This window comes from Cyanistes caeruleus, chromosome 28 (assembly GCF_971803275.1).
Source record: "Cyanistes caeruleus chromosome 28, bCyaCae1.hap1.1, whole genome shotgun sequence".
Lineage (NCBI taxonomy): Eukaryota > Metazoa > Chordata > Aves > Passeriformes > Paridae > Cyanistes > Cyanistes caeruleus.
This window is the reverse complement of record NC_141728.1, coordinates 5,186,311-5,211,900: the sequence shown is the minus strand read 5'-3', so window position 1 is coordinate 5,211,900 and position 25,590 is coordinate 5,186,311. Positions and strand designations below refer to the sequence as shown.

The 25,590-nt window shown below is 48.0% G+C and overlaps 2 protein-coding genes across 14 annotated transcripts in view; one reads left to right on the top strand and one right to left on the bottom strand.

Moving 5' to 3' along the window:
• The window catches only part of LOC147649098 (olfactory receptor 14J1-like), a 124,017-nt gene that overhangs the window by 74,698 nt on the left and 23,729 nt on the right, over nucleotides 1-25,590 (bottom strand). The window lies entirely within an intron of this gene.
• On the top strand, nucleotides 5,430-24,969 carry LOC147649099 (olfactory receptor 14J1-like). Of its 13 annotated transcripts, none has more exons than XM_086865088.1 (7): nucleotides 5,430-5,612; nucleotides 7,032-7,100; nucleotides 17,171-17,239; nucleotides 18,257-19,673; nucleotides 19,787-19,875; nucleotides 23,249-23,471; nucleotides 23,599-24,969. In XM_086865088.1, exon 7 carries the CDS (start codon nucleotides 23,622-23,624, stop codon nucleotides 24,552-24,554), a length of 933 nt encoding a protein of 310 aa, XP_086721214.1. In that variant the 5' UTR covers nucleotides 5,430-5,612; nucleotides 7,032-7,100; nucleotides 17,171-17,239; nucleotides 18,257-19,673; nucleotides 19,787-19,875; nucleotides 23,249-23,471; nucleotides 23,599-23,621; the 3' UTR covers nucleotides 24,555-24,969. The 13 variants fall into 13 exon arrangements, with proteins under 13 accessions (XP_086721214.1, XP_086721208.1, XP_086721207.1 ...); XM_086865085.1 differs by having other exon boundaries at nucleotides 5,438-5,612; nucleotides 7,007-7,100; XM_086865083.1 differs by having other exon boundaries at nucleotides 5,438-5,612; nucleotides 7,007-7,100; nucleotides 17,146-17,239.

Sequence of the window (25,590 nt, the reverse complement as noted above, 5' to 3'; positions counted from 1 at the left end):
ACAAAGCCCTGCTCAGTTTCTATATGGAGACCCAGGTGAGGGATTAATACATGACTGCAGAGAAGTTCTAGAACTGCAAACAAAAATACACCCAGACTTAAGAGAACAAGAATTACAAACAGGGGATAAATTATTTATAGATGGGTCATCTCGAATAATAGACGGAAGAAGAAAATCTGGGTATGCCATAATCAGTGGAGAAAAACTGGAAGTAAAAGAATCGGCTCCTCTTAGCCCGTCCTGGTCAGCACAAGCCTGTGAGCTCTAGGCACTGTTACCTGCATTGCAGTTATTGAGAGATGGGGAAGGGACTATTTATACAGACTCCAAATGTGCCTTTGGAGTAGTGCATACCTTTGGAAAAATCTGGAAAGAAAGAGGACTTATAAATACTCAGGGGAGAGAATTAATACATCGAGGGTTAATAATTCAGATACTCGAAGCTTTGAAAGGTCCGAAAAAGACAGCAGGAGTTCATGTAAGAGGCCACCAGAGGGGGAGAGATATTAAGACACAGGGAAATAATTTCACTGATGAAGAGGCAAAGAAAGCATCCCTAAAGGAGAACAAAAGTGTAATTATGACTTTTCAGGAAGTAGAAATGCAAAATGAAACACCATCTTTTTCTGAGGCAGAATTAAAAGCTATAAAGAGACTGGGAGCCACTCTTAAGGAAGGACAATGGACTCTTCCTGATGGTAGGAATATGATACCAAAGTCTCCGGCTAAACAGATCCCTGACAACTTACATCGACAGACTCACTGGGGAACAAGAGCACTTTGTGATCAATTCCTAAAATTTGATGGGTGTATTGGAATATTTGAGATTGGAAAACAAGTTACCCCGGGATGTATAACTTGCCAAAAAGTAAATAAAAGGGCGCTAAGGAGTCGTTTTCTGGAGGCCCTCAGACGGCCTACAGGCCTTTTGAAAAGATTCAAGTGGATTTTACTGAACTACCCAGAATGGGCCAATGGAAATATTTATTAGTTATAGTAGATCAATTAACTCAGTGGGTGGAAGCATATCCTGCAGCTCGACCTACAGCTCAAACAGTAGCAGAAATTTTGTTGGAACATATTATCCCAAGATTTGGATTAGTACAAGTTATTGATTCAGATCAGGGTACTCACTTCACTTCAGGGGTAATCAAAAGTTTAAGTCAGGCGTTAGGAATTACTTGGGAATATCACACCCCGGGGCATCCTGAGAGCTCAGGACGAGTTGAAAGGATGAATCAAACTATAAAACAGCAACTAACTAAAAATTATAGAAACCAAATTGCTGTGAACCAGGTGTCTTCCTTTATCTCTGTTAAATATTAGAACCAAGCCCCACTCTGAAACAGGGATTTCACCGTATGAGATGTTATATGGATTGCCTTATCCCCAAGGCATGATGATGAATCCTTCACTAGTCGGGGACAAAACCATCCAGGGATATATTACAACCATTGCCAGAAATTTGAGAGTTGAGAGAAAAAGGCATTTTAGCTCAGAAAATTCCCCTCGACTTCCCAATACATTCTATTCAACCAGGACAATAAGAGTTGATAAAATGCTGGAAAGGGGAAAGTCTAGAACCTCGGTGGGAAGGACCATTTCTTGTTCTTTAACCACAGAAACCGCAGTTTGAACAGCAGAAAAAGGCTGGGCTCATGATTCACGGGTAAAAGGACCTATACCAAATAAAAACTGGAAAATCATTTTGACACCAGGAGACCTAAAAGGAAAATTGAAAAAGAGTTAAAACAAATGGAATCATTTTACGAAAGCCTGAAAAGAAAACAGCCTAAAATGAACTTGTAGCTGATCAACACATGGCTGAGGAGAGTGATGGGTGCCCACAGGCCAAAGGTCACATGAAAAATCGTTTTTGACTCTGGATTTCACGTAATCCTGCAATACGCTCAGTCTGCCATCCACATGTAGAAAGAATAACACCACCCCAGGATATCCAAGATACCCTTAGTGCAGAAAGATCAGAAACTGTCATCCCACAGAAAGTGGTTTCTTTATTTCAACAGGGTTGTAGCAAACAGGGTCATTTGTGTGCCCCTTCCTGTATAGCAAAATGTGAGCGGTGTGAAGCGATAAGAATTAAAAGGATAAGACAACGACATCGGTATAGGACAGCTGGACCCTGGGACCAAGGAGATGGAGCTTTTGTAATCAATTGTATACAATGTTTTAGCAGGGTGGAGAGGGACTTTAGACTGGGCAATTGGGCTTCAGCACAAGTTAGCATTAACACTCACCTGCAGCAATTTAGAATAGAAGATCAAGCACAAAGAGCATTTGTTTATTTAGCTTACTGCTCAGAATGAATGGTGGCTTTAAGGACACTGCAAGAGCAACAGAGAGTAATACAAGTGTGATGTGGATACAATAAGATTTCTTCTGATAATTAATCAGTAAAGAGTTTGTGCTTTATGATTGCAACTAACTTTAATCCATTAGAGAAAACAGGCATTCTGGATTGGCTGCTGACAGGAACTCCATTAAATCCGGGAGAACAACGCAGGTGGGAAAGAATCCGACGCTTTTTGGATCTGTGGGAACAACCGAGACGGATTGAAAATATTTTAACACTCCCTCAGAGAATAACATTAATAGATTTTGTCAGTGAGTTACAACTCCATAGGAAGAAACTAGTAACATCTATTACCAAAAAGGTACAAGAACAAATAACATTATGGAGTTGTACGAAGCACGGTTTAGAGTGTCGCCCATGGATTCATGTTGTTTGTAATAAGTGCCTTGATTCATGGTGGAGAGCAACCAGAGTAAATGAAAGAGAAAGACAATTGATATGCTCAGCTTGTTTACATCGTGTGCTTCATCAGTTAACTTTGGGAAAGTGTTTTAGTGATTTTTTAGGAATATCTTTGAGACACAAGGATGGATCTCTGGATGCAGCTGTTTGATTAATAGAGAATTTGGACCAAAGAATCCTTACTGTATTAGCTTTTGAATGGGTAAAAGAGAGAACAATTCATAATATTATAATCCAGAGCATTATAATTAACATTCTATAATAATATAATTATATAATAATATAATATAATAATTCTGCTGTGGAGAAGAGATTTGTGTACCATGCCACAGACACATTTCTGATAAAAACTGGCATCGTGAGTGTGCCTGTTGGTGGTGATGAAGGTGTAACAATCACCCCAGCGTCCAGAAAAGAAGATAACCTGACCAGTTGGGTCATAAATTGAAGTTGTAGATGGCACATCTCTAGAGCTTTGATAATTTAGTAAATTTGGTTTATACAGGTAAGTTTTGGCTTTAAAAGGAAATGAATAAATAGCAGGCTAGCCCAAAGGAAGGGATAAGTCGATGCTGCAAAATCTGTGCCATTCTTGAAACCAACCACTAAAATGGCTCAGGTGAATATGATGAGACCAAAGGTAGCGGTGAGATGGAACGAGTCAATGGCGAGATCCCAGGATTTAAACTTTGCTCCCAAGAGGACTGGCACCTCGGCCCTTGGCTGCAACCCAAGGGGCCCTGAGGAAGGTAGAAAGTTAAAAGTGCTGAGGATTACTTTCACTGTGTTTATGATGATACCTTTGGTGATGGGCCAAAGCTCTAAAGCTGAATGGGAAGCAGCACAAGGGCCAGCCACAAGGAAGCAAACTATGCAAAAACAAAGTATCAGTAATTCTGACCCATGTGACAAATGTAATCAAAGGATCAAAGATAAGATGGAGTCTGTGTTTGTAGCACATTCATATGGTAATGTGGCCTGTTACAATCACAAGAATTTTCTGGACATCTGTGTTAAAAATAGGAAAATGTATTGGGTAGGAAAAAATCTGGGATTTAAGGGACAAGCTCCTTATCCTCATAATGATCAAATCTGTCCTCAATATGAAAAATTCTTCTGTTTTGAGAAAGACGAAAATGAGAATGAGCCGAATATAAATATAGCATTAAAAGAGAAAAAAGAAATAGAGAAAAGTGTGAAAAAGATTCCAGAGAAAGAATTAGAAGAATTGAATCAATTGTATAAACAATTAAAAGAAAAATATAGCGACTGGGATTTGCCAACTACAACTAAAACCCTTTTTGTAGATTTGATGCAAGAGATTGCTGCAGAACTAGGATTATCCAAATGCTGGGTTTGTGGGGGGCTCAGGATGGCTGAGAGGTGGCCATGGAGAGGTGAGAGTTCAGCTCCAGAGCAATTTTTAAAATGGAACCATACTCAAATCTCCAAGACATTAAAACAACCTGGAGGATGGATTTTGAGTCACCAAGTAATTGGGACAGTTTGTATAACTCGAGAAGGAAAGAAATACAATGAAGTGGTAGAATATACCCCTTGTACATCTACCCTAGGAGCAAATTCAGAGAACAATACAAAAACCTGGCAACCAAAAACTCCTGCTGGATACTGGGGAATAATGAAAGAAACTAATTGTGAGTGGGATAACCATATTGATTTGTGTCGGTATAAAAGTCCTGGAGCCAACCCTTACCAATCCATCAGTAACCTAAAATTTTATTGGGAACAACCAGGTACAACAAGTAACAAAGGGAAAGCCCCTGATGGAATATATTGGATTTGTGGACAAAGAACATAGAGTGAATTACCCCAAAAGTGGAAAGGAACTTGTACCTTAGGAATTATACAGCCCTCCTTCTTTGATATACTGAGGTCCAGGACTAATATGTTAGGAACACCACTTTACAAAACACTAGAAAGGAATAAAAGGGACTTGAACTTTTGAAACACTGGAAATATTTATTATATTTTTTATATATAACTAAAATATAATTATTTAATAAAACTATATATATGTATTTAATAATTATATTACTCAATGTTTTCACTACCAAATTTTATATTTCCATAAAAGAATTCATAACTTTTTAGAAACTAAACAATTATTGCTCATTGGTTCTAAGTAACAAAATTCTCTTCGATAATGAATTGACCACTATTTCTCCCACTTTATGCTAATTAGTCCAATTTTTATTTCTTTGGGGTCTATGGAGACATTTCTGGGGCACATTCGGGGCAGTTTTGGGTCAGGGGAGGGAATTCAGAGAGAACTTCAGGGTCTGGAGGACGCTTGGGGGAGCCGGGTGAGCACTGGGAGGGGCACTTAGGGATTCTGTGGGACGATTCGGGGTCCGGGGCAGCACCTGGGGGTCCAGGGGGGCACTTGGAGGTCAGGGAGGGGATTCTGTGGGACGATTCGGGGTCCGGGCGGGCACTTGGGGGGCTCTAACGGGGCTCTCTGGGCCGCGGGGGATGATGGGAGTTGTAGGCGCGGGTATAATACGGTGTAACGGCACCGCGGAGCATCACGGGAGTTCCAGGCACAGCTCCAATGGCTCTCGGTGGGGCGCGGGGCATGACGGGAGGTGGAGTCACAGCTGGAATAGCGCTCTATGTACGCCGCAGAGCATGATGGGAGCTGTAGTCCCGGAAGTGGCTCGGAAGGGGCCTATGGGGGTCCGGGAAGGCCCTTGGGGGACACTTTTGTGTCCGAGCCGTGGCTGGAGGTCCTCGGGGGGAACGTGTACGGCTCGGGAGCACTTGGAGTGAGCCTCGGGAGCTCTAAGCGGGCTCTTTACGGCGCGGGGCACGGCAGGTATTTTGGGGGAGGGTCGCGGCAGTAATTTTAGTCTCGGGACTGTGTTCTGAAGGGCTCAGAGGCCGCGGGGAATGACAGGAGATGAATTCCCAGAAGTGGCTGTAACGGACATCTGTGGGGTCGGGAGCATTCAGGGGATCCGGGGACACTTTGGGGGTCCCGAATGGGCGCTGAGGGGGCACTCAGGGATCCTGGAGGGTCTGGGGGACACTTACGGGACAGATGGGGGCGATCCCGGGGTTCTGTGGAGCGCGGGGCATGACGGGAGTGAGAGGCAAAAAGGAAAAATGGCGCCGACTGTCGGCCCCGCCCCCGAGTCCCTGATGCTCGGTGCTGATTGGCTGAGGGCGCTGATTGGCGGGATCTTTGGCCAATGGGTGATGGCAGAGGCGGGAACAGCACATTCAACTCTTCCAGTTCCTCCCAATACAGCCCAGTTCATCCCCAGTACAGCCCAGTACAACCCCAGTGCCCCTGTTGGCCCTTCCAGTACAGCCCAGTTCATCCCTAGTACAGCCCTGTTCAACCCCAGTGCTCCTCCAGACCCTCCCAATAGAGCCCAGTCCCTCCCAATACACCTGAGTTCATTCCCATTCCTTTCCAGTTCCCCCCAGCGTCATCCATACAACACCCCAGTGTCCCCCAGTTTTCCCCACAGTGTTCCCAGTGTCCCCAGTATGTCCCAGTATCCCCCAGTGTCACGCCCAGTGTGTCCTGGTCTGTCCCAGTATGTCTCAGTGTACCCCCAAGTCCATCCCAACCCACCCTGGTTCCCCCTCAGCATTCCTCGTGTTCCCAGCTTGTCCCAGCCCGCCCCAGTATCACTCCCAGTATGTCCCAGTGTCTCCCACAGCATTCCCAGTGTTCCCCAGTATGTCCCAGTTCTCCCCACTGTTTGCAAGGAAACTTGAACTTCTCCCAGTTGCCATGGAACCCAAACCCAGCAGTGGGGTCAGTGCAGTGTCCATGGCCACAGCCCCTTGCAGTGGGCCATGAAATAAATTGGGCAGGACTAGAGGTCCTTTTTAATGTTTTTAATACAAGAATCAGCTTGGGTGGGGGCCCGAGGGGTCACACACACCGCCACTGCTCCCAGATTCCACACAGTGAAGGAGGAAGTTGACTTTGCCACACGGCAGAGTCAGAGCTTCTGTCCTCACAGGAGTCCGCAGGAATGCTCGTCTTCTTCGGCTCAGAGTCTGGGATGTCACCCTGGTCGAGTTCCCCCTTGGTGCTGTCAGCTTTTGGGAGGAAGTCAGGGGACTCCTCTGGGTCTTCCCCATTCGGTGGTGCTGTCTTGATTTCTTCTCTTTAGTGTGGCTCGTTGTTTCCGGAGTCTTATTAGTCTGTGTGCATCCTGTGTGTCTCTGGTCTCTCTCATTTACGTCCAGGCCCTTGTGTCATCCTCCTCCTCAGGGCTGGGGACGCCATTCTGGGGAGCAGTGGCGGTGATCTCCCAACGGGACAGGGACATGACAGCAAAGGGTAAGTACAGCTAATACATAACAAGAAAAGAGCTAATAACCTGAACTTGGGATAAACAACGAAACAATTGAACTGGTTTACAACAAAGCACTAACCAAGGTTTAACACTTGCATCCGGGTTCTCAAAATTGTTTCTTACAATACCCCCCCTCTTAGGTTTTGATCAGACTTGAATCTGCATCAATCTGCAGTCTCTGGCTCTTGCAAATGTAATTTTGCAACTTCTGATATTTGTTATAGATTTCTTTTTCACTTTCATGGTCTTCTATTTTCTATTAATAGATTTCTATTGTGCTTCATGGCGTTCTATTTTCATAATTTTCTGTTGGGCCAGTAGTGGGGTTACTGCTCCTTGGGCTGAGGCACTTATTTGAGTTATATAGGTAATTATTCAAACCAGACAAGGGAGTATACATGGTAAGAATGTCAATGCTGCTAATGCACATACCATAATAAATGCTGCTTTTTTCCACCATTGCCCTTTCATTGACCAGAACTCATCCCACCAACTGGTGTTTATTAAAGGTGTCCACTCTTGTGTTCCCACATATGCTATTTTACGAATTTCCTTTGAAATATTTCTGATCACTTCACTTCTGTCATTTATTTCTAGGCAGCACTCTGAAAAATTAAATTTCCCGCAGATTCCTCCCTCGTCTGCCAATAAGTAATCTCCAGCCAGCCTAATTTGGTGTATGACTGACCTTGTTTGGGATAATTGATCACTGATGTGATCAAGGGCGATGTTGGTTTGATTGGATATTATTTCTAGTACTGCTTGAAGTCGAATGATGCAATTTAACATATAAATTGGGGTGCGGTATCCCCAGGACCCATCTTGGGCCCAAGTAGCTGGCCCATACATTTTAATTATTTCTTCAGGGGTCTGTATCTTTCCCTTCCATTTTTGGTCACCCCTACTTCAATAGTATCTCTTTTTCTTCTCTGGGATTTCCTCAAATCATCATATATAGGTACTCCTAAGGTGGATCCAGCTTCTTTCGGGAGCAGGAAGAAAGCAGGTTTAACAACCCCTATTGTGCAGCTCCCTGCCCAATCTTCAGGTAATTTGGTATATGCTTTGTCACCACAAATCCAAAATAGATTCTCAGGGGCTTCCCAGAAGTTGTTGCTTGTTGTAAATGGAAATTCCCAATACTTAGACATTTCCCTTATTCCCCAAAAGGGGTTTATTCCATTCTCAGCACAATCATGCAACCCATAATCCTCATGATAGATACATCCCTTCTCCTTCTTTCCAATGGACCAATACCTGTTTGGTTCTCAGGGGACCCATTTAGTGTTTGTATCTTTAATTATTAAATACCTTTTGCACACCATCTTTCCAGCTGGGGTCTTACACATTTTTCCTTTTCTTGTAATGAATTCTTCCCCAATTATTTTTGACTTTAGGTTCCATTGTTCCTTCCCCCTTGTTTTTACAATTCCTGATTCTTGTTTGGTCTGTTTCCACTTCAGGATTTCTAAGGGGCTTAGACTGGTCCCTTCCCAGGGCCAAATTTCTGACATTTGAGTGCTCCCACACACCCAACAGTCTTTTAGATTTAATTCTTTGCTGATTCTTTCTACTAGGTCAATAAACAAATTCTTCCCAGTAGATATTTCTAAATTGTCTTTAAGTTCATCTCTTACTTTTATCTGTTTTACTAGGTTTTTTTGATTAGTTTCTCACTCAAAGCAGAGCCAGGTATCTCCAGCAGGGCATTCTCCAAGTAAACATTGCCTATAAGAGGCAGTATTTTGGGCCATCCAATAAACTTTTCCCTCTTCCTGACAGGTAGTCAGCTGAGAAGGATCTATGCAGCTCGGGTTTATGTCAGTGTGGACCCTTAGCAGTGACACCAAGTCTTCCCCATCATACAGGAGATGATAACATTTGGTGCAGGGGCTTGCCCCATTACTCATGGTGCTTCCAAAGAGCATAAAAATCACATATCCTCCTAGGAGTCTGGTATGGGCCATCACCTTGATCAGTCCACCCAGTCTTGCCTCCTAGTAACAGGGAGACTGTAAGGTCCCAGGTCTTTGTTTGAGCTAACTCCTTCTCTATTTCCCTGTCAATTTGGAATAGCTTAGGAAATGCCTCGGAGGAGATTTTGGAGATCTTGTTCTGAGAACCCTTTTTACACCTTCTCTAAACTCACAATATAGCAAAACCTTTTCAGTAATTCTTACAACTCACTTACAAGCTTATAATATTACAAAACCGTTCTTACAACAATATGGTAAAACTGTTTTAACAACTGCTACAAACTGTTTCACTTAACTGTTGTTCCCAGTTTGTATCACTGTCTATTATCAATCTGTCTTTAGGTTTCTTTTTGAGAGTGAATCTGAGTATTTCAGGTTGCCTGACTACAACCCACTCTGGAGAGCTTGTAGAAGTTGCAGTTGAGTCCAGAGTTCCTTCTGGAGGAGGGACTGATCCTTTCACTCTGATTACGTGGGTCCAACCTTTTTCCAGGGTCCTCACTGACATATGGGTTGTGAGAAGTACTTGGAATGGTCCTTCAAATGTTGGAGTTAATGGTTTTTTATTCCAGGACTTTATCAATACCCAATCCCCAGAGTTAATGTTAATGTACATTGGTGTCTAGAGGAGAGGTTTGGGGAAGGTATCCCTTTTTTCTGAGATTTTCTGGGGTCTTACTTATAGTCCTCAAATATCTCTGGACTGCATCCTCTCCCTCGAGGTAATCTCCAGTGCTCTAGGGTGTTAATAAGAAGGGGAACCTGAACATCATTTCGTAGGGGGATACCCACAAGTCAGACCAAGGCCTTGTTCATACACACAACAAGGCAAGAGGTAAACATTTAAACCAATTGAGTTTTGTTTCCTCAATCAATTTTGTTAGTACATTTTTAAGAGTCTTATTCATTCTTTTGACTCTTCCTGAACTTTGGAGATGCCATGGAGTATGTAGCCTCCATTTTATACCTAATGCTTTGATGATTTGATGTAATGACTGTGCCACAAAGTGTGGACCTCGGTCTGAATCCATATTATTCACTAACCCGTATTGGGGAATTACTTCCTCTAAAATTATCTTCGAGACCATTTGGGCTGTCTCGTTTCTTGTTGGAAAGGCTTCCACCCAATGTGTGAGGTGTCTACTATCACCAGCAGATACTTGTATCCCTGCACAGGGGGCATGTCCATGAAATCTACTTGAATGTTTTGAAAAGGTCTTAGAGCCAATTCTCTACCCCCTGCTGTAGTCTTTTTCATTGCTTTATGATTCACCTTCTGACACGCCATGCAGCCCTGGGTGACTCCTTTGGCTGTTTTATATACCCCAATACATAGGTGGTCTTTTAAAAAGTGATCACATAATCCTTGAATTCCCCAATGGGTGAGTTTGTGCCACTCAGTTAGAACTCTCCGGGCTAAGGCTTTGTTCAAGTATTTGCGCCCATCAGGGGTTAACCATTCCCCATGCTCTCCTGGATGTAACCCCAGTTCCTTTATGTGTTTCAGTTCTTCCTCACTAAAGTTCAGCTCCTTTTCTTCTTCTATTTTGTTTGGAGTTTCTTTTAATGCTAACACTTTTACTGGATCTCCTGAGTCTAAAGCTGCCTTCTTTGCTTCCTGCTCAGCTAACTGGTTTCCTGTTGCTTCTATGGTGTTTCCCTTTTGATGCCCTTTTATATGTACTATAGCTATTTCTGCTGGTTTCATCAAGGAGTCTAGAACTTGCTTCACTAATTCCTCATTAATTAAGTTTTTTCCTTTTGAATATAGGAATCCCTGACCTTCCCAAATCTTCCCAAAAGTATGTACAATCCCAAACGCATACTTTGAGTCTGTGTCAATAGTTCCTTGGCCTCCTTCCAGCAAGTCTAATCCTCTTTTCAGGGTGTACAGTTCACAACATTGGGCTGACCAACTAGAAGGTAGTTTTCCCCTTTCCTCTACTTGCATCTGGTTTCCATTTATTATGGCATACCCTGAGACCCTTTTCCCATCTGTCACTCTGGAAGAACCATCTGTAAACAATCTTTCTCCATAGGGCAAGGGAATATCCTCCAGATCTTCCCTCACCTTAGTTTGGTAGTCTGTCAGCTCAAGACAATCATGTTCTGGTTCTTTAAGTGGTGTTCCACTCGGAAATTGTGCTGGGTTCTGGCAGTTAGAGGGGACTAGTTCCAAATTTTCAAATTTCTATTAGAATAATTTCATATTTTAGCAGTCTTGAATCGGTTAACCACTGTGGGGCTTTTTGGCTCAACACAGTTTTAAGGTCATGGGGAGTCAGCTTCTGGGCTTCTTCAGTTAGGATAGCTGCTGCTGCAATGGCTTGTAAACATGTTGGCCATCCCTTTGCTACTGGGTCTAATAATTTGGAGAGATAAGCTACAGGTTTTTTAAATCCCCCCACTCTTGTGTCAAGACTCCGTAAGCCACTCCCCCTTCGATGTTCACGAACAATTTAAACTCCTTTCTTAGCTCCGGTAAACTCAAAACTGGGGCAGAGGATAATTTTTCCTTCAACCTCTTTAGCTGTTCTTTGTCTTCCTCTGTCCAACTTACAGGTTCAGAGCTCACTAATTTTTCATAAAGAAATTTGACACTCTGCGTATATTCATCGATCCACAACCTGCAATACCCAATCAGACCTAACAATTTTCTTAGGTCTCTCTTTGTTTTTGGGGCTGGTATTGCTAATATGCCAGAAATCCTTTATGGGCTTAATTTCTTATATCCCTTTCCAATTATATATCCCAGAGAGGTGACCTCTGCTTCTACAAATTGTAATTTCTTCTGGGACCTTTTTCTCCCAAAAAATTTAATAACTGAATACTGGTATTCCTAACTTTTTCTCACTCTTCCCCTGAAATTAGTATATCATCTACATACTGTAGTATTTGGACACTTTTTTCACTAATAAATTGCTCTAGGAGTTTTTCTAAAGCCTGCCCAAAAAGGTTGGGGGAGCCTGTGAACCCTTGCAGAAGGTGGGTCCACCTCAACTCTTGTTTTCTTTTCTTGTCCAGATCTTCCCACTTGAACACAAACCAGTCTCGATGTGACTCAGCCGGGGGCAAGCCCAAAAAGCACTTTTAGGTCAATTGTTGTGAACCATGCGTGTTCGGTGGGGATTTGGCTAAGGAGCGTGTAGGGATTAGGTACCACCGGGTATCTGGAAATGGTTCTCTTATTGATCTCTCTTAAATCCTGAACTAATCCGTATTTCCCTCTGCCTTTTTGACTGCTCAAATGGGGGTGCTGTGTGGGGACATACATGTTCCTAATACTCCCTTTTCTAATAACTGCTCGATACCTGGAGCTAAGCCCTTTTTACTCTCTGGGGAAATGGGGTATTGTTTAATTCTGATTGGAGGGGTATCCTTTTGTATTTCAATTTCTATTGCTGGAATATTTAAATATCCATATTTATCCTCTTCAGCCCACACTTCCGGATTGATTTCTTCTATGTCACCTTGAGTTAACTTCATTATTTTCACTACCATTTTCCCACCCTGTGGAATAATTCCTACTCCTAGCTGAACCTGTAGGTCTCTTCCCAGTAGATTATTCTCTAAGTTGGGTAGATAGATAAAATCTGCCCAGCATTGCTTAAAATTCCCTTTTATTTCAATATTCTCAATCACTGAAGCTTTAAATGGCTTCCCTTCCGCACCTAGCACCTCACATACTCTTTTCCAGTAGAGACTCCTAATGGTAATTTGTTAATTGTTGATTTGTCTGCACCTGTATCTACAAGGAATTCAAATTTCTTGCTTTGGGGACCCACCTCAAAGTTTACTACGGGCTCTTCTTGATGGTTTGTTGGGTCCCCATCATAGCGAGCCCTTGACACCCCTAATCATCTCCTCTTAAAATCTTTTCTGAGGTATCTTGCTTCCTTGCAATCACTCCATCAGTATGCATCTTCTTACAGTTCCTCCTTACATGACCTGTTTCCCCACAATAATAACACTTTCTATTGTCCAGAGTTGTTCTTTCTAACCCATCCACCTCCTTGCTCCCTTTAGGTGTTCCTTGTCCGCTCCCTTTTGGCTTGCTTGCCAGGGTTGGTTTATCTGCCCCCACACTTTGTCTTGCTACTGCCACCATGATTCTTGCCTTTGCTTTCGTTTTCTCCTCTTCCCTTCTTAAATAAACTTTTAGAGCTTCTTTTAATAGGTCATTTATACTTTTTTCTTGCCAATCTTCTAATTTTTCTAATTTCCTCCTAATATCTGGCCATGATTTCATTACAAATTGAACTTTTAAAAGCACTTGGCCTTCTAAGCTGTCAGGGTCAATATTGGAGTAAAATTGAAAGTTCTGTTTTAGTCTGTTTAGCCAAGTTGCTGGAGACTCATCTTTTTCTTGGGTGCCATCAAACCCCAGTTTGGTATTACTACCCCAGGGAACAGACTCTCCTATTCCTCTAATTATTAAGAGTCTGTAATCCTCCATACTTCTCCGGCCCTCTTCCCGATTAGGGTCCCATCTGGGGTCTGCTATAGGCACTTTATGATCTCCTGGTGGTCCTACTCTATTCTCCCTTTCCCAGATTTTTATTCCTGCAGCTCGAATTAATCTGACTTCCTCTGGGGAAAATAGCATGTGAAGGATAGAGTTCATCTCTTTCCAGGTGTAAACATTGGGTCCTAGAAATTGATCAGCCTGGTGGGATATGCCTACTGGATCTTCCCTTAGATTACCTAAATCTTTCTTAAAACTTCTAACTTCAGATGCTGTCAAGGGGGCATTCACAAATCCCACTCCCCCAGGCACCCCATGCATTGGATCTTCCTTTAAAGGGAATAATTTCTCTACTTGTGATGTTTTTGACCTGGTGTGACAGTAAGGCCCCTCTACCAGGTTATTTGTCTGCTCAGCAACAGCGGGTATGGGGTCAGGTGTTGTGCCAGAGCTGGGGGAAGAGAGGCTCATTCCCCAGCTGGGAGGAGGTAATGGTACTGTGGTAGAGGAAGGAGAACAGGCTGAACCCAGGGCTGGAAGATGAGGAGGAGAAGATTGGTCAGTGTTTAAGAGAGGGTTCAGGAAAGCAGTACCAGAAACAGGTAAAGCAGGGTTTGCGATGGGCAGCGTTTGAGTAGAGGCAACAGGGCTCAGAGTAGTAGTAGCAGAGTTTGGGGGAGGCCAGGAAGTGGTATCTGGACCTTGATCTCTTTTGGGAGCAATTAGAGAATGGGGTACAGTTGGAGATAAAGCTGGAGGTAAGGTAGGATAGGCGGGAGGAGGAGCTGGGTGGACTATAGGAGGAGGAGGTAAATGATCGAGGGCATCCCATTCCTTACTATTGTTATCTTTCCCTTTTTTTCTCTCCCTTTCTTGGTCTTCTCCTTTCTTTAGTTTACAAATTTTTGTTTTTTCTTCATTTTCAGCATTTCTTAACCAACACTCAGCATAAATAAACTGCTCGGGGTCTAGCCCATCACTTGTTCTTGGATACTGAGTTATCTGGGTGCACATCCATAGATCTTTTGTCCCCCACCATGGCCAGCCTCCTTGTATATTTAGCTTGGGCCAGACCTCCAGACTATAATGTATCATTTTTATCTTATCAGGAGTTTTTGTAAATTCACAACTCTCCCATTGATCTAATAGCTGCCCAAGAGGGCTGCTAGGGGAAATATTATTCACTTTCTGTCCTCTTCCTTCTTTGGATGTTTTCCTCTTACTATAACACTTCTCCATTCCTTTTCACACCTAACTTTTCACACCTCTACTTAAACAGAAAATTACAAACCGGTAACTCAACAGTCGGGTCTTTCTGTAAAATTTTAAGGTGCCCCTATGAAACAGGAAATTACAGAGAGGCAACCCAATAATTAAACAACCCAACTCATCTGGCCCTTTTCAACTTAAAATTAAATTATTGACACCAGTTTTCCTTAACTGAATCTCTCACACTTCTCCTCCTAAATTAGAGCAGGCATGCTCCTCCAATCCAAGACTGGAGCAGGCATGCCACTCCGATCCTGGGAGGCAATCCTAGTGGTTGCCCCCCCTAGACCCCTGCCTGTGCCCGAAGCACTCCTTTGATGCTGACAGGGCCCTTAGCACTGTACTCCTAAGACCTCCCCTGTCTGCTTCCCACCGGGCTCAACCTCTCCTAGTCAGGAGCGAGACTGTCTTAGTTTTTAGTACCGTGACCGACTTACTTTTTTCCGGGAGGAAAGCAGTACCTGAAGACTCCCCTGACTTTCCCTAGCCTTCCACTGCCCATGCAGCTTGGCCACCCCTCCCTGGTGGAATGGTCTTGGCTAAGAGAAGTGTGTGTGTGTGTGTGTGTGTGTGTGTCTGTGTGTATCTGTGTGTGTGTGTATATGTCTGTGTGTGTGTGTGAGTGTGTGTGTGTGTGTGTGTGTGTGTGTCTGTGTGTGTGTGTCTGTGTGTGTGTGTCTGTGTGTGTGTGTCTGTGTGTGTGTGTGTGTATCTGTGTGTGTGTGTCTGTGTGTGAGTGTTTGTGTGTGTGTCTGTGTGTGAGTGTTTGTGTGTGTGTGTGTGTATGTGTGTAGCTGTGTGTGTGTGTGTATGTGTGTATCTGTGTGTGTGTATGTCTGTGTGTGTGTGTGTATGTGTGTATCTGTGTGTGTGTGTGTATGTGTGTATCTGTGTGTGTGTATGTCTGTGTGTGTGTGTGTATGTGTGTATCTGTGTGTGTGTGTGTGTGTGTGTGCGTGTGCATATGTGTGTGTGTGTGTGAGTGTGTGAGTGTCTGTGTGTGTGTGTGTCTGTGAGTGTGTGTGTGTGTTTGTGTGTGGGTGGGTGGGTGTGTGGGTGGGTGTGTGTGTTTGTGTGTATGTGTGAGTGTGTGTGTGTGTGTGTGTGTGTGTCTGTGAGTGTGTGTGTGTGTGTGTGAGTGTGTGTGTTTGTGTGTATATGTGTGAGTGTGTGAGTGTGTGTGTGTGAGTGTGTGGGTGTGGGTGGGTGTGTGTGTGTGTGTCTCTGTGTGTGTGTGTGTGTGAAGTTGCTGCCTTGCCCCAACGCCGCAGACTCCCCACCCCGGTACTCTCTGGACCTCTGCCAGTGGGTTTATGCCCCAGCCTAGAGCGGTCGCAGCGACACAGCCCCTTGCGGGACGTCTGGCCCGGCCCTGGGGAATGGGGCCTTTATGGGCTCTTGGTGCCAGCAGTGCCACGGGGCACCCTGTACTCTTGGCATGTGCCACTCTCTCCTGTGTCTCAGCCCTCAGGATGCCCAAAGCTAGCTAGAGTGTTTGGCCCTAACACGGGGGCCTACCCTTTTGCGTGTGCCACACACACACCTATCTTCCTCTGCACGCCCAGGGTGGGGTCCCTCCTTACCCCTTAGGAGGGCCTCAATCACTCCTTTTGGATCTTTCACTTCCCCCCTTTCCCGGCTGGCCCCCTCATGGGAGTCCGGAAGCGCGGTACTAGGGGTCCACACTCGCTTTGGGGGTCCGAGCTGCCGGCCCCCGTCTCACTCTCACACTCACTCGCTCACCCCCTTACTCCCGCCACCAGCTTTTACTCACTTGTCCGTGCTACTCCACGTCGATTTCCCAGGCTGTTCTTCTTCCACCCAGTCAATAGCCGGTTGTCCCGAGAGGTCCAGCGAGGCAGGCGGCCGTCCTGTCCCCGGTGTCCTCTTCTGGTGTGGATATCCCAGACGAGCCCCCAGCTGAAATAAATTGGGCAGGACTAGAGGTCCTTTCTAATGCCTTTATTCCAAGAGTCAGCTTGGGTGGGGGCCCGAGGGGTCACACACACCACCACTGCTCCCAGATTCCACACAGTGAAGGAGGAAGTTGACTTTGCCACACAGAAGAGTCAGAGCTTCTGTCCTCACAGGAGTCCACAGGAATGCTCGCCTTCTTCGGCTCAGAGTCTGGGATGTCACCCTGGTCGAGTTCCCCCTTGGTGCAGTCAGCTTTTGGGAGGAAGTCAGGGGACTCCTCTGGGTCTTCCTCGTTCAGTGGTGCTGTCTTGATTTCTTCTTTTTAGTGTGGCTCGTTGTTTCCAGAGTCTTATTAGTCTGTGTGCATCCTGTGTGTCTCTGGTCTCTCTCATTTACGTCCAGGCCCTTGTGTCATCCTCCTCCTCAGGGCTGGGGACGCCATTCTGGGGAGCAGTGGCGGTGATCTCCCGACGGGACAGGGACATGACAGCAAAGGGTAAGTACAGCTAATACATAACAAGAAAAGAGCTAATAACCTGAACTTGGGATAAACAATGAAACAATTGAACTGGTTTACAACAAAGTGCTAACCATGGTTTAACACTTGCATCTGGGTTCTCAAAATTGTTTCTTACAGCCCAGTGCAGGTTGGGATGATGATCCACCCTCACAGCTGGCCCAGGGCAGGTCTGGAGTGCTTTTGGTGGCACCTTGGTCTGGCACATACTTGAGGAGTGCGTCTGTTTTCAACAATGAAACTTGGGAGTTTTAGATTGCGTAAAAAAAAAAGGGAAAAACCTCTCTTTGCTGAGTGCAGGCAGCTCTCCAAGCAAAGCAGGTCCCAGGTGAGGGAGGACACAGAGGATGGGGTTGGGGAATGTGGAGCAAGGCTGTCCACACTGGCTCACACCTCAAGGCACAGCTCCTCTGAGCAGGCCAGACCTCCTGAGGAGAGACCCTGGCTCAATATCAATCACAGAATGCTGCAATCACCTCTGCTCCAAAGAGAGGAGGAATAAAATACATCCTTTAGAACAGGAATGTGCATTTCCTAGAAGCTCTTTTTAATATTTCTCCATAACTTTAGTGGGAAAACTTCCAAATGAGCTGCACTGGAGCATAGGGAAATCAAGGCACAGCCATGGTTTGTCAGATTTGCACAGGGCTGCTCTGAGTCCCAGGGGCTGGATGGGGGAAATGGTGGGGTGGGGGTAGGGACAAAGTCTGATTGATCATCAGCCATAAGGGGTGTTTATTTTCAGATCTATTCAGACTGTATGAGAGGGTGCTGGGGATTAATATCAACTGGGGATTAGAAACAGAAAAAGAAAACTGAACAGGACCAAACAATTATATCTCAATTGTTTTCAATACAGTAGATTTACTTTGAATGCACTTCTGAAATTGGTCTAATTAACCACGGAAGAACTGACGACTTGAATTTTTCCTATGGGCTTATCTTGTTTGGGTGATTGAACAAACGTTAATGAGCCTTTGTCACTGAATTTCTCAGCTGAAGCGCTCAAGAAAAAAGAGGCCTGTGGAAAAGTAAAATTCATCAGCAACCTCCAAGTGGCTGAGGATCCATCCTCATGAGAGCAGCAATGACCAGCAATGGGCACAGCTTTGTGGCTGCCCCAGCTTTGGGATGGGCCCTGGGCCTGGAGCAGGAGCAGCTCTTGAGGGCCCCAAGGCCGGGGCTGTGGTGCTGGCCTGGGCAGATGGGATGGCAGGAGGGGCTGCAGAGCTGCCAGGATCTCCTGGAGAGGGGAGCAGGGCACCCAGGGAGCCTCCTTTTCCTTTGGCCAGGCACTTTCCCCCATGGCTGGGGCTGAGGCCTCTCTGAGCTGCAGCTGCTGCTGTGCCCTGCAGAGGGGCTGAGGCCGTGGGGCAGTGCCCAGAGCAGCCTGCCCTGAGCAGAGCTGTGGGGCCAGAGCCGGCTGGGCAGTGCTGGGGAGAGGCCCTGGCTGCTGCCGAGAGCTCAGGGCAGCTGGGACAGCTTGGAGGGAGCTGGGCTGGGCTCAGAGAGCCTGCCAGAGAAACCAGCAGTGTCCATCTCAGCCTGTGTGAGCGTGAGGGACAGGACTTGGCCCAGGCCTTGTGGGGCAGGGCCAGCGCCTACAGGGCAAGGGATTGAAAACAGGCAAGTGGCCAAGAGAGGAGGCTGCTCTGTGCCTTTGGTGGCACGAGCAGGGCAGGGAGGGGGCCCAGGACATTTGTCACTGCCGGGCTCTGTCCCCAGGTGCTGCCAGCCCTGGCTGCTGAGCCCAGGTTTGGCCTGGGCTGAGTTTGGCTGTGGCCCAGCTCCATCCTCCTGCAGGGCTCAGGGCCTGTTGGTGGCCATGGCCAGCCCTGCCCGGCCTCTGTGCTGGCCCAGAGCCCGGCAGAGCCTGGGGCAGGGCTGTGTGTGCAGGCCCACAGGTGCCACGGGCTCTGCAGGAGCTGGGAGAGGCTGCCCAGCAGGGAGGCCATGGGGCACAGAGCCCCAGGGCTGCTGTGGGCACCACGGCACAGGGGCCGTGCCCACCCGCAATGCTCCTGCCCTGGGCTGGGCCTGCCCAGGGGCTGGGCCACCATGGCTGGGCCAGCGGGGCACAAAGGGGCCACGGAGCCGCTGCCAGGGCTGGCAGCAAGGCCAGGCACAGACAAGGAATTGCTGTGCATGGCCTGTGCTGGCCAGGGCTGGCTGTGGCAAGGGCAGAGCTCAGCTGTCCTTGGTAGCTGCAGGAAAAGTCCAGAGCCCAAAGAGCCTCCATGGCTGTGCTGGAGACCAAGACTGCAGGAGGGAAAGGCTGGGCTGCTTTGGGATGGGGAGGGCATTGAATTCCAGCAGACACCACAGATGGGAGGCTTAGCAAGGCTTGAAGAGAAGAAAAGCTTCACAAGCCTCCAAGGGGGGATGTTACCAGATGAAAAACCATCTCCAGCGGGTGAACACACAGTTCTTGTTCTTCAAAACCCCCTGGCCCATGGAACTGCACCATGCCCATTGTATAAGAAGAATTGGAAAGCGACCAGCTCCAGTTGTGCCAACTTTTACCAGTTCACCGGGCAGTCAGGTCTGACTCTGACATCACCAAGCACCAGGGACCACCAAAGAGACGCCCAGGACAGAAGAACACAGCTATGAAGGTAAGAGAAAATATGTTAATGATTTCAGAGAAATGATTATCATATGTATGTTTATTCTGTGACAGTCAGTGAATATGGATGTAAAATACAGTCCACAAGCAGGAACTTTCCTGTACCCAGCACGCACACCTTTGGGAAGAGCTATTCCCCCTTGTGCATCTGGCTGAATAAAGAATGCTGCTTCTCACTGCTCCCTTGCTGTAAAGCAGTTTCTTTTATTTTTTCCCATTTTTGGTAGCAGAGTCACAATGGACCCTTGGTTCCATGATGCCCCATAGTGTCACCATGGTCTCCTTGGTTCTGCAGTGTCACCATGGGCCCTTTGTTCCCTGAGGTTCTGTAGTAGAACATGGTCACCTTGGTTCCGTGCGGTTCCATGGTGTCACCATGGGCCAGGGTTCCACAAGGCCTTGCTGTGTCAGAAGGGCCCCTTGGTTCCAAGAGGTTCCTCAGTGTCACCATGGACCATTGGTTCAATGTGGCCCCAATGTGCCAAAATGGATTTTGGTTCCATGGGGCTCTGCTGTGTCAAAATGCACCCTTTGTTCCATGAGTTTGCCCAGTGTCACAGCTGACTCCTTGGTTCTGTGAGGCCCCACCATCAGCAAGGCTCTGAAACGTCAGAGTAAGTCTCCTTAACACTAATTTGGTGTTTAAGAGGGCATCATTTATTCAGGCCTGAGGTCCAACGTGGGATAACTCCTAACCTGACATGGACATGTGATTCTCCCAGTGTGTTGCTTTTATACAGTGGCTAAATGCATATTACAATTTACCCATTTCCATAAAACCAAACCCTGAGTTCCCAGATTCAGTCCTTGTTTTTCCCATCACTGCACCCTTCAGCCAGATGTCTTCTCCTTGTCTCCCAACCATCCTTGCTGGGAAGGCAGGCCCTGCATGCCTTGTTCCTGTGCTAGAAGTTCCCAGGCACGGTAAAAATTGAGTTAACCCTTTTGGTATCAAGGCCAAGGCTTTGTGTGGCCAGGCAGAGGCAGGCAGGACGCAGAGCTGTCACAAAGGAAGGGCCCAGCGAGCTGGGGCAGCCGGGGGATGACGACAGCCTGCAGGGCCAGAGGCGCAGGGCATGGACACCGTAGGGCAGCCTGGGCTGGAGAGGGCACAGGGATGGGCAGCAGCTGCAAGGGCCTGCCAGAGGCAACTTGTGCAGCCCTTTGGGCATGGCTGCTGGCCCTGGGCCTGAGCCATGAGGAGGAGACAAGTGACCCTGGCAGCCCTGGGGCCTCATTGCCTCCTTGTCCCTGCTCAGCAGCCTGGCAGGGGCCGCCCCATGGTGCTGCCCTTGGCATTGCACATCCCCACGTGCCAGTGGCCCAGGAAGAGCCCTGAGCAATGAGGGAGGGACAGCATCTGCCTTGCCAGGGGCTGGGGCTCAGCCCTTGGCCCTTTGCACTCCTGAAACACATCCAGCTTTGCTCAGCACCAGAGACACCTTTCCCTTGCTTGTCCCCAGCTGTCACCAGTGCCTGCAGTGTTCTGCTCTCCCTGGAACCTGGGGACACTTTCCCAGTTGAGTGCCTCAGTGGGACCCATTAAAACCTCACGAAACTTTGGAGATGGATTGTGACTTTGAATTCTTGAGAGGTTTCTTCAGCTCCCCCTGGGGGACTGATGTTCAGGGACTCAGCGCCCAACCCACAAGAGAAGTCCTTGTGCTGTGTCTGTGCTGTTCAGCTGGGCTGGGCTCTGGCACAGAGGCAGCTCCTGGCAAGGGCAGCGCTGCAGAGAGACAGCTCTGGCCAGGAGCAGCTCCTGGGCACAGCCCAGCAGGGCTGGGGCACTGCCTGCAGCCACCCCGGGCACAGCACAGGGCACAGACAGATGAGAGGCAGCCTGGGCTGGGAGGGTGACTGAGCTCTTGCTAGAGGAGAAATCTTCACAGTGTTTGAAAGAATAATTCTCTGGCTAGAGCAAAGCTAAACTTCCATTCCTGGAGGCTTCTCCTAAGGCTGGCACATCCCATGGTTTCCATGATCATTTGGATGGTGGCCAGAGCAGGTGGCCACAGGGCAGGCAGGGCAGTACCTGCAGGCAGCAAGGGCAGGCAGCAGGAGTGAGAAAGAGGTTCAAGGTAGCCTGGGGTGGGGGAACAGGAGAGACCCCATCAGGGGAGAAATCTGCACAGCCCCTGGACACGGTGAGTCTCTGGCTGCAGAGCAATGCAGGTGAGTTGCTGGGAGTGTCTGTGACAATGCCAGCACTGACAGGACCTGGCAGGGTGGCTCTCCTGGATGTCCTGGTGTGGAGCAGAAGAAGCTCCAGAGCGGGGCTTCCCTGCTGCTCCCTGAGAGGCACAGGACAGGTCCCTGCACAGGCAGAGCTGTGCCGGGGCCGTGGGGTGGGGATGGACTCTGTGAGCCCTGGCAGGGAGCGGAGCTGGGCACGGGGAGACGCTGCTGGCAGGAACAGCCCCACTCAGCAGAGACACGGGCAGGGAGGGACAGGGAGCTGCTGCCAGAGATGCTGGCCAGGGGGATGTGGGCACCTCCCTGCTGTCCCTGTGCCTCAGACACCTTCCCCCAGCAACTCCTGCCCGGGCTCCTTTCCCAGCCTAAGCAGAGCCCCTGCCCTCAGCCCACGGGGGCTCGGGTGTGCTTTGCCCCTGCAGCAGCCGGAGCCCAGGGAAGGAGAAGCCCCTGATTTCCATCAGTCTCTGTGTCCCTCCTCCCCTGGCAGCAGCATTGTGGCATTTCCCTGCCATCCCCAGGTGCCTGTGTGTCCTTGTTGCCACCAGTGAGTTTGCTGAGGCAGTGCAAGGGTTTGGGGGTGGCAGGTGCCTGTCCAGGCAGGGAGCCTTTGGATGCTGCTGTGGAGATGTGTCTGTGGGAGCAGAGTGCCCAGCTCTCGCCATTCAGGGGCCGTTCAGCTGATTCCCTGGCTGTCCTGCAGGGCTGCAGGGTGCCCTCCAGAAGGGCACAGCTCTCCTGTGGTGTCTCTGGGCTGCCTGGGATCCCTGTGCAGGAGACAGCTCAGTGCTAGGGCCAGGGAAATGCTGCTGGGCAGCTGCAGCTGTTCAGCTGCAATGATCCCTCTGTGCCCCAGCCTGGCAGGAGACAGCTGAGATCCTAAAGAGACACCCTGAGAGAAGGCGAGGGCTCTGTCACTGTGCTCTCTGAAGCCAGAGCTCTCTGCTCTCAGCAATGCCCTGTTTCTCTCGGGGAACTCCTCTGGGTGCCTCTCCTTCAGCTCTAAGCTGCCAGCAAGGAGCAGTGAGAACAGCCCTGATGGGCAGAGCTGCTCTCTTGTCCCTGCACTGAGACCATCCCTGTGCCTCTCACACCCACACCATTTCACCTGCAGTGCATTAGAAATGTCAGGCATTTCAAACACCCACAACCTCTCCTAACTGCAGCAGGTGTGACTGGATGAACAAATACAAGGAATTTCCTCAGCTCAGTTCTTCAGATGAGCAAATTGCCAACAGGAAATCTGAACAGCTTTTTGGTGTATCACGACTTCAGTTAATTGGAGATCAGCCAGTGTTCTCGTTTGCCTCTCACTGCACAAGAAGAAGGAATCCTCCAGAGCCCATTTGTGAGTCCCTGCTCTCAGTGCCTGCAAATCCCAGAGCCCAGGTGAGGGGAATGCAGAGAAATGTTTGTAAAAAGACAGACCCTGAATGTTAAATTGCTATAAGATAGGCAACATATTTTGCTCATAGAATTGTGGCCTGACCCTGTGCTGTGTTTTTCTCCTCCACAGATAAAAATTTCCTTAGGCAGCAAATGTCCAACAGCAGCTCCTTCAGCCACTTCCTCCTGCTGGCACTGGCAGACACGCGGCAGCTGCAGCTCCTGCACTTCTGCCTCTTCCTGGGCATCTCCCTGGCTGCCCTCCTGGGCAACACCCTCATCATCAGTGCCATAGCCTGCAGCCACCACCTGCACAGCCCCATGTTCTTCTTCCTGCTCAACCTGGCCCTCACTGACCTGGGCTGCATCTGCACCACTGTGCCCAAAGCCATGCACAATTCCCTCTGGGACACCAGGACCATCTCCTACTCAGGATGTGCTGCACAGCTGTTTCTGTTTGCCTTTTTCATCTCAGCAGAGTATTTCCTGCTGACCATCATGTGCTACGACCGCTACGTGTCCATCTGCAAACCCCTGCACTACGGGACCCTCCTGGGCAGCAGAGCTTGTGCCCACATGGCAGCAGCTGCCTGGGCCAGTGCCTTTCTCAATGCTCTGCTGCACACAGCCAATACATTTTCCCTGCCCCTGTGCCAGGGCAATGCCCTGGGCCAGTTCTTCTGTGAAATCCCACACATCCTCAAGCTCTCCTGCTCCAAATCCTACCTCAGGAAAGCTGGACTTATTGTGATTGGTGCCTGTTTAGGTTTTGTCTGTTTTGTGTTCATTGTTTTCTCCTATGTGCAGATCTTCAGGGCTGTGCTGAGGATCCCCTCTGAGCAGGGACGGCACAAAGCCTTTTCCACCTGCCTCCCTCACCTGGCCGTGCTCTCGCTGTTCCTCAGCACTGCAGCCTTTGCCAACCTGAAGCCTTCCTCCATCTCCTCCCCATCCCTGGATCTGGCAGTGTCAGTTCTGTACTCAGTGGTGTCTCCAGCCCTGAACCCCCTCATCTACAGCCTGAGGAACCAGGAGCTCAAGGCTGCCCTGAGAAAATCGATGACTCTGTATTTTCTGAAGTATTAAACTCTTATTTCTGCTGCAGAGCCTTTTGAATGTAACTCTTTGGAATCTCAGCCTTATTATTCTCTGTTTGTGCATTTATTCATTGGTAACTTTTTCTACTGTTGTTGTGTGATTTACAAATACTGTAGTATTACTTTTTGTATTTCTACATGAATATCTACCTTTCTTTTGAAATATAAAAACCTGCAAGAGGTGTGTTACCTGTGCATTTAAATAAAATCAAGTGCCTGCCCTGACCTGTGTATTCAGGATCATTCCTCATTGCTTCTCTGGCTCTGCAGTGAATGATTTTGGGTACCGTAACACCTCAAGGGTTAAAGGTTTGCAGGTTAAATGGGCTAACTTAATGCAGTCATTGCTGTGGAAAGTGTTTTATGTTCAGCTGAATGTTGTATTAAATGCTTTGCCCAAGTTCCTTGGTTCTCTGTACTTTGCCAGTAAAATTCTGTGTGGTTTTCACCTCTGAGCTCCGTTGGTCAGAGCATGGTGCTGATATCAGCGAGGCTGTGGCTTCAATCCCTGTGTGGGCCATTCATTTGACAGCTGGAATTGCTGGTCCTTGGGGGTCCCTTGCAACTAAGAATATTCTTTGCCCCTGTGTCCCTTGAGAATATCTGCTGGGGTTTGTCCCGTGCACCAAAGGCAAGTCAAGGAGCCTTTGGTTGCCGCCATCACTGGAGTGCTGTGGGCTGTTGCAGCCCCGCAGGCTCCCAGGGGCCTCTTGTTTGCGTCAGGCCCTGCTGGCTCACGCTGGCCCTTGGTTCCATGAGGATCTGCAGGGTCCCACAGGTTGATGGCATTTGTCCTTGCTGCCCCTCACATCCCCCTGCCCCAGGAACAGCCCCGAGCCCCCCGTGAGGGACAGGCCCTGCTGTGCCAGGCCTGGGCTCAGGGCTTGGCCTTTCTGCTGCCTCCAGCCAGCCAGGGCTTGCTCAGCATTGCAGTTCCTGCTCACAGCCTTTGGCTCCCTGCAGTCCTGGCCTCCAGGATCTGCTCTCCCCACTCCCTGGGGAGCCTTTGCCACTCCCTGCCCTCC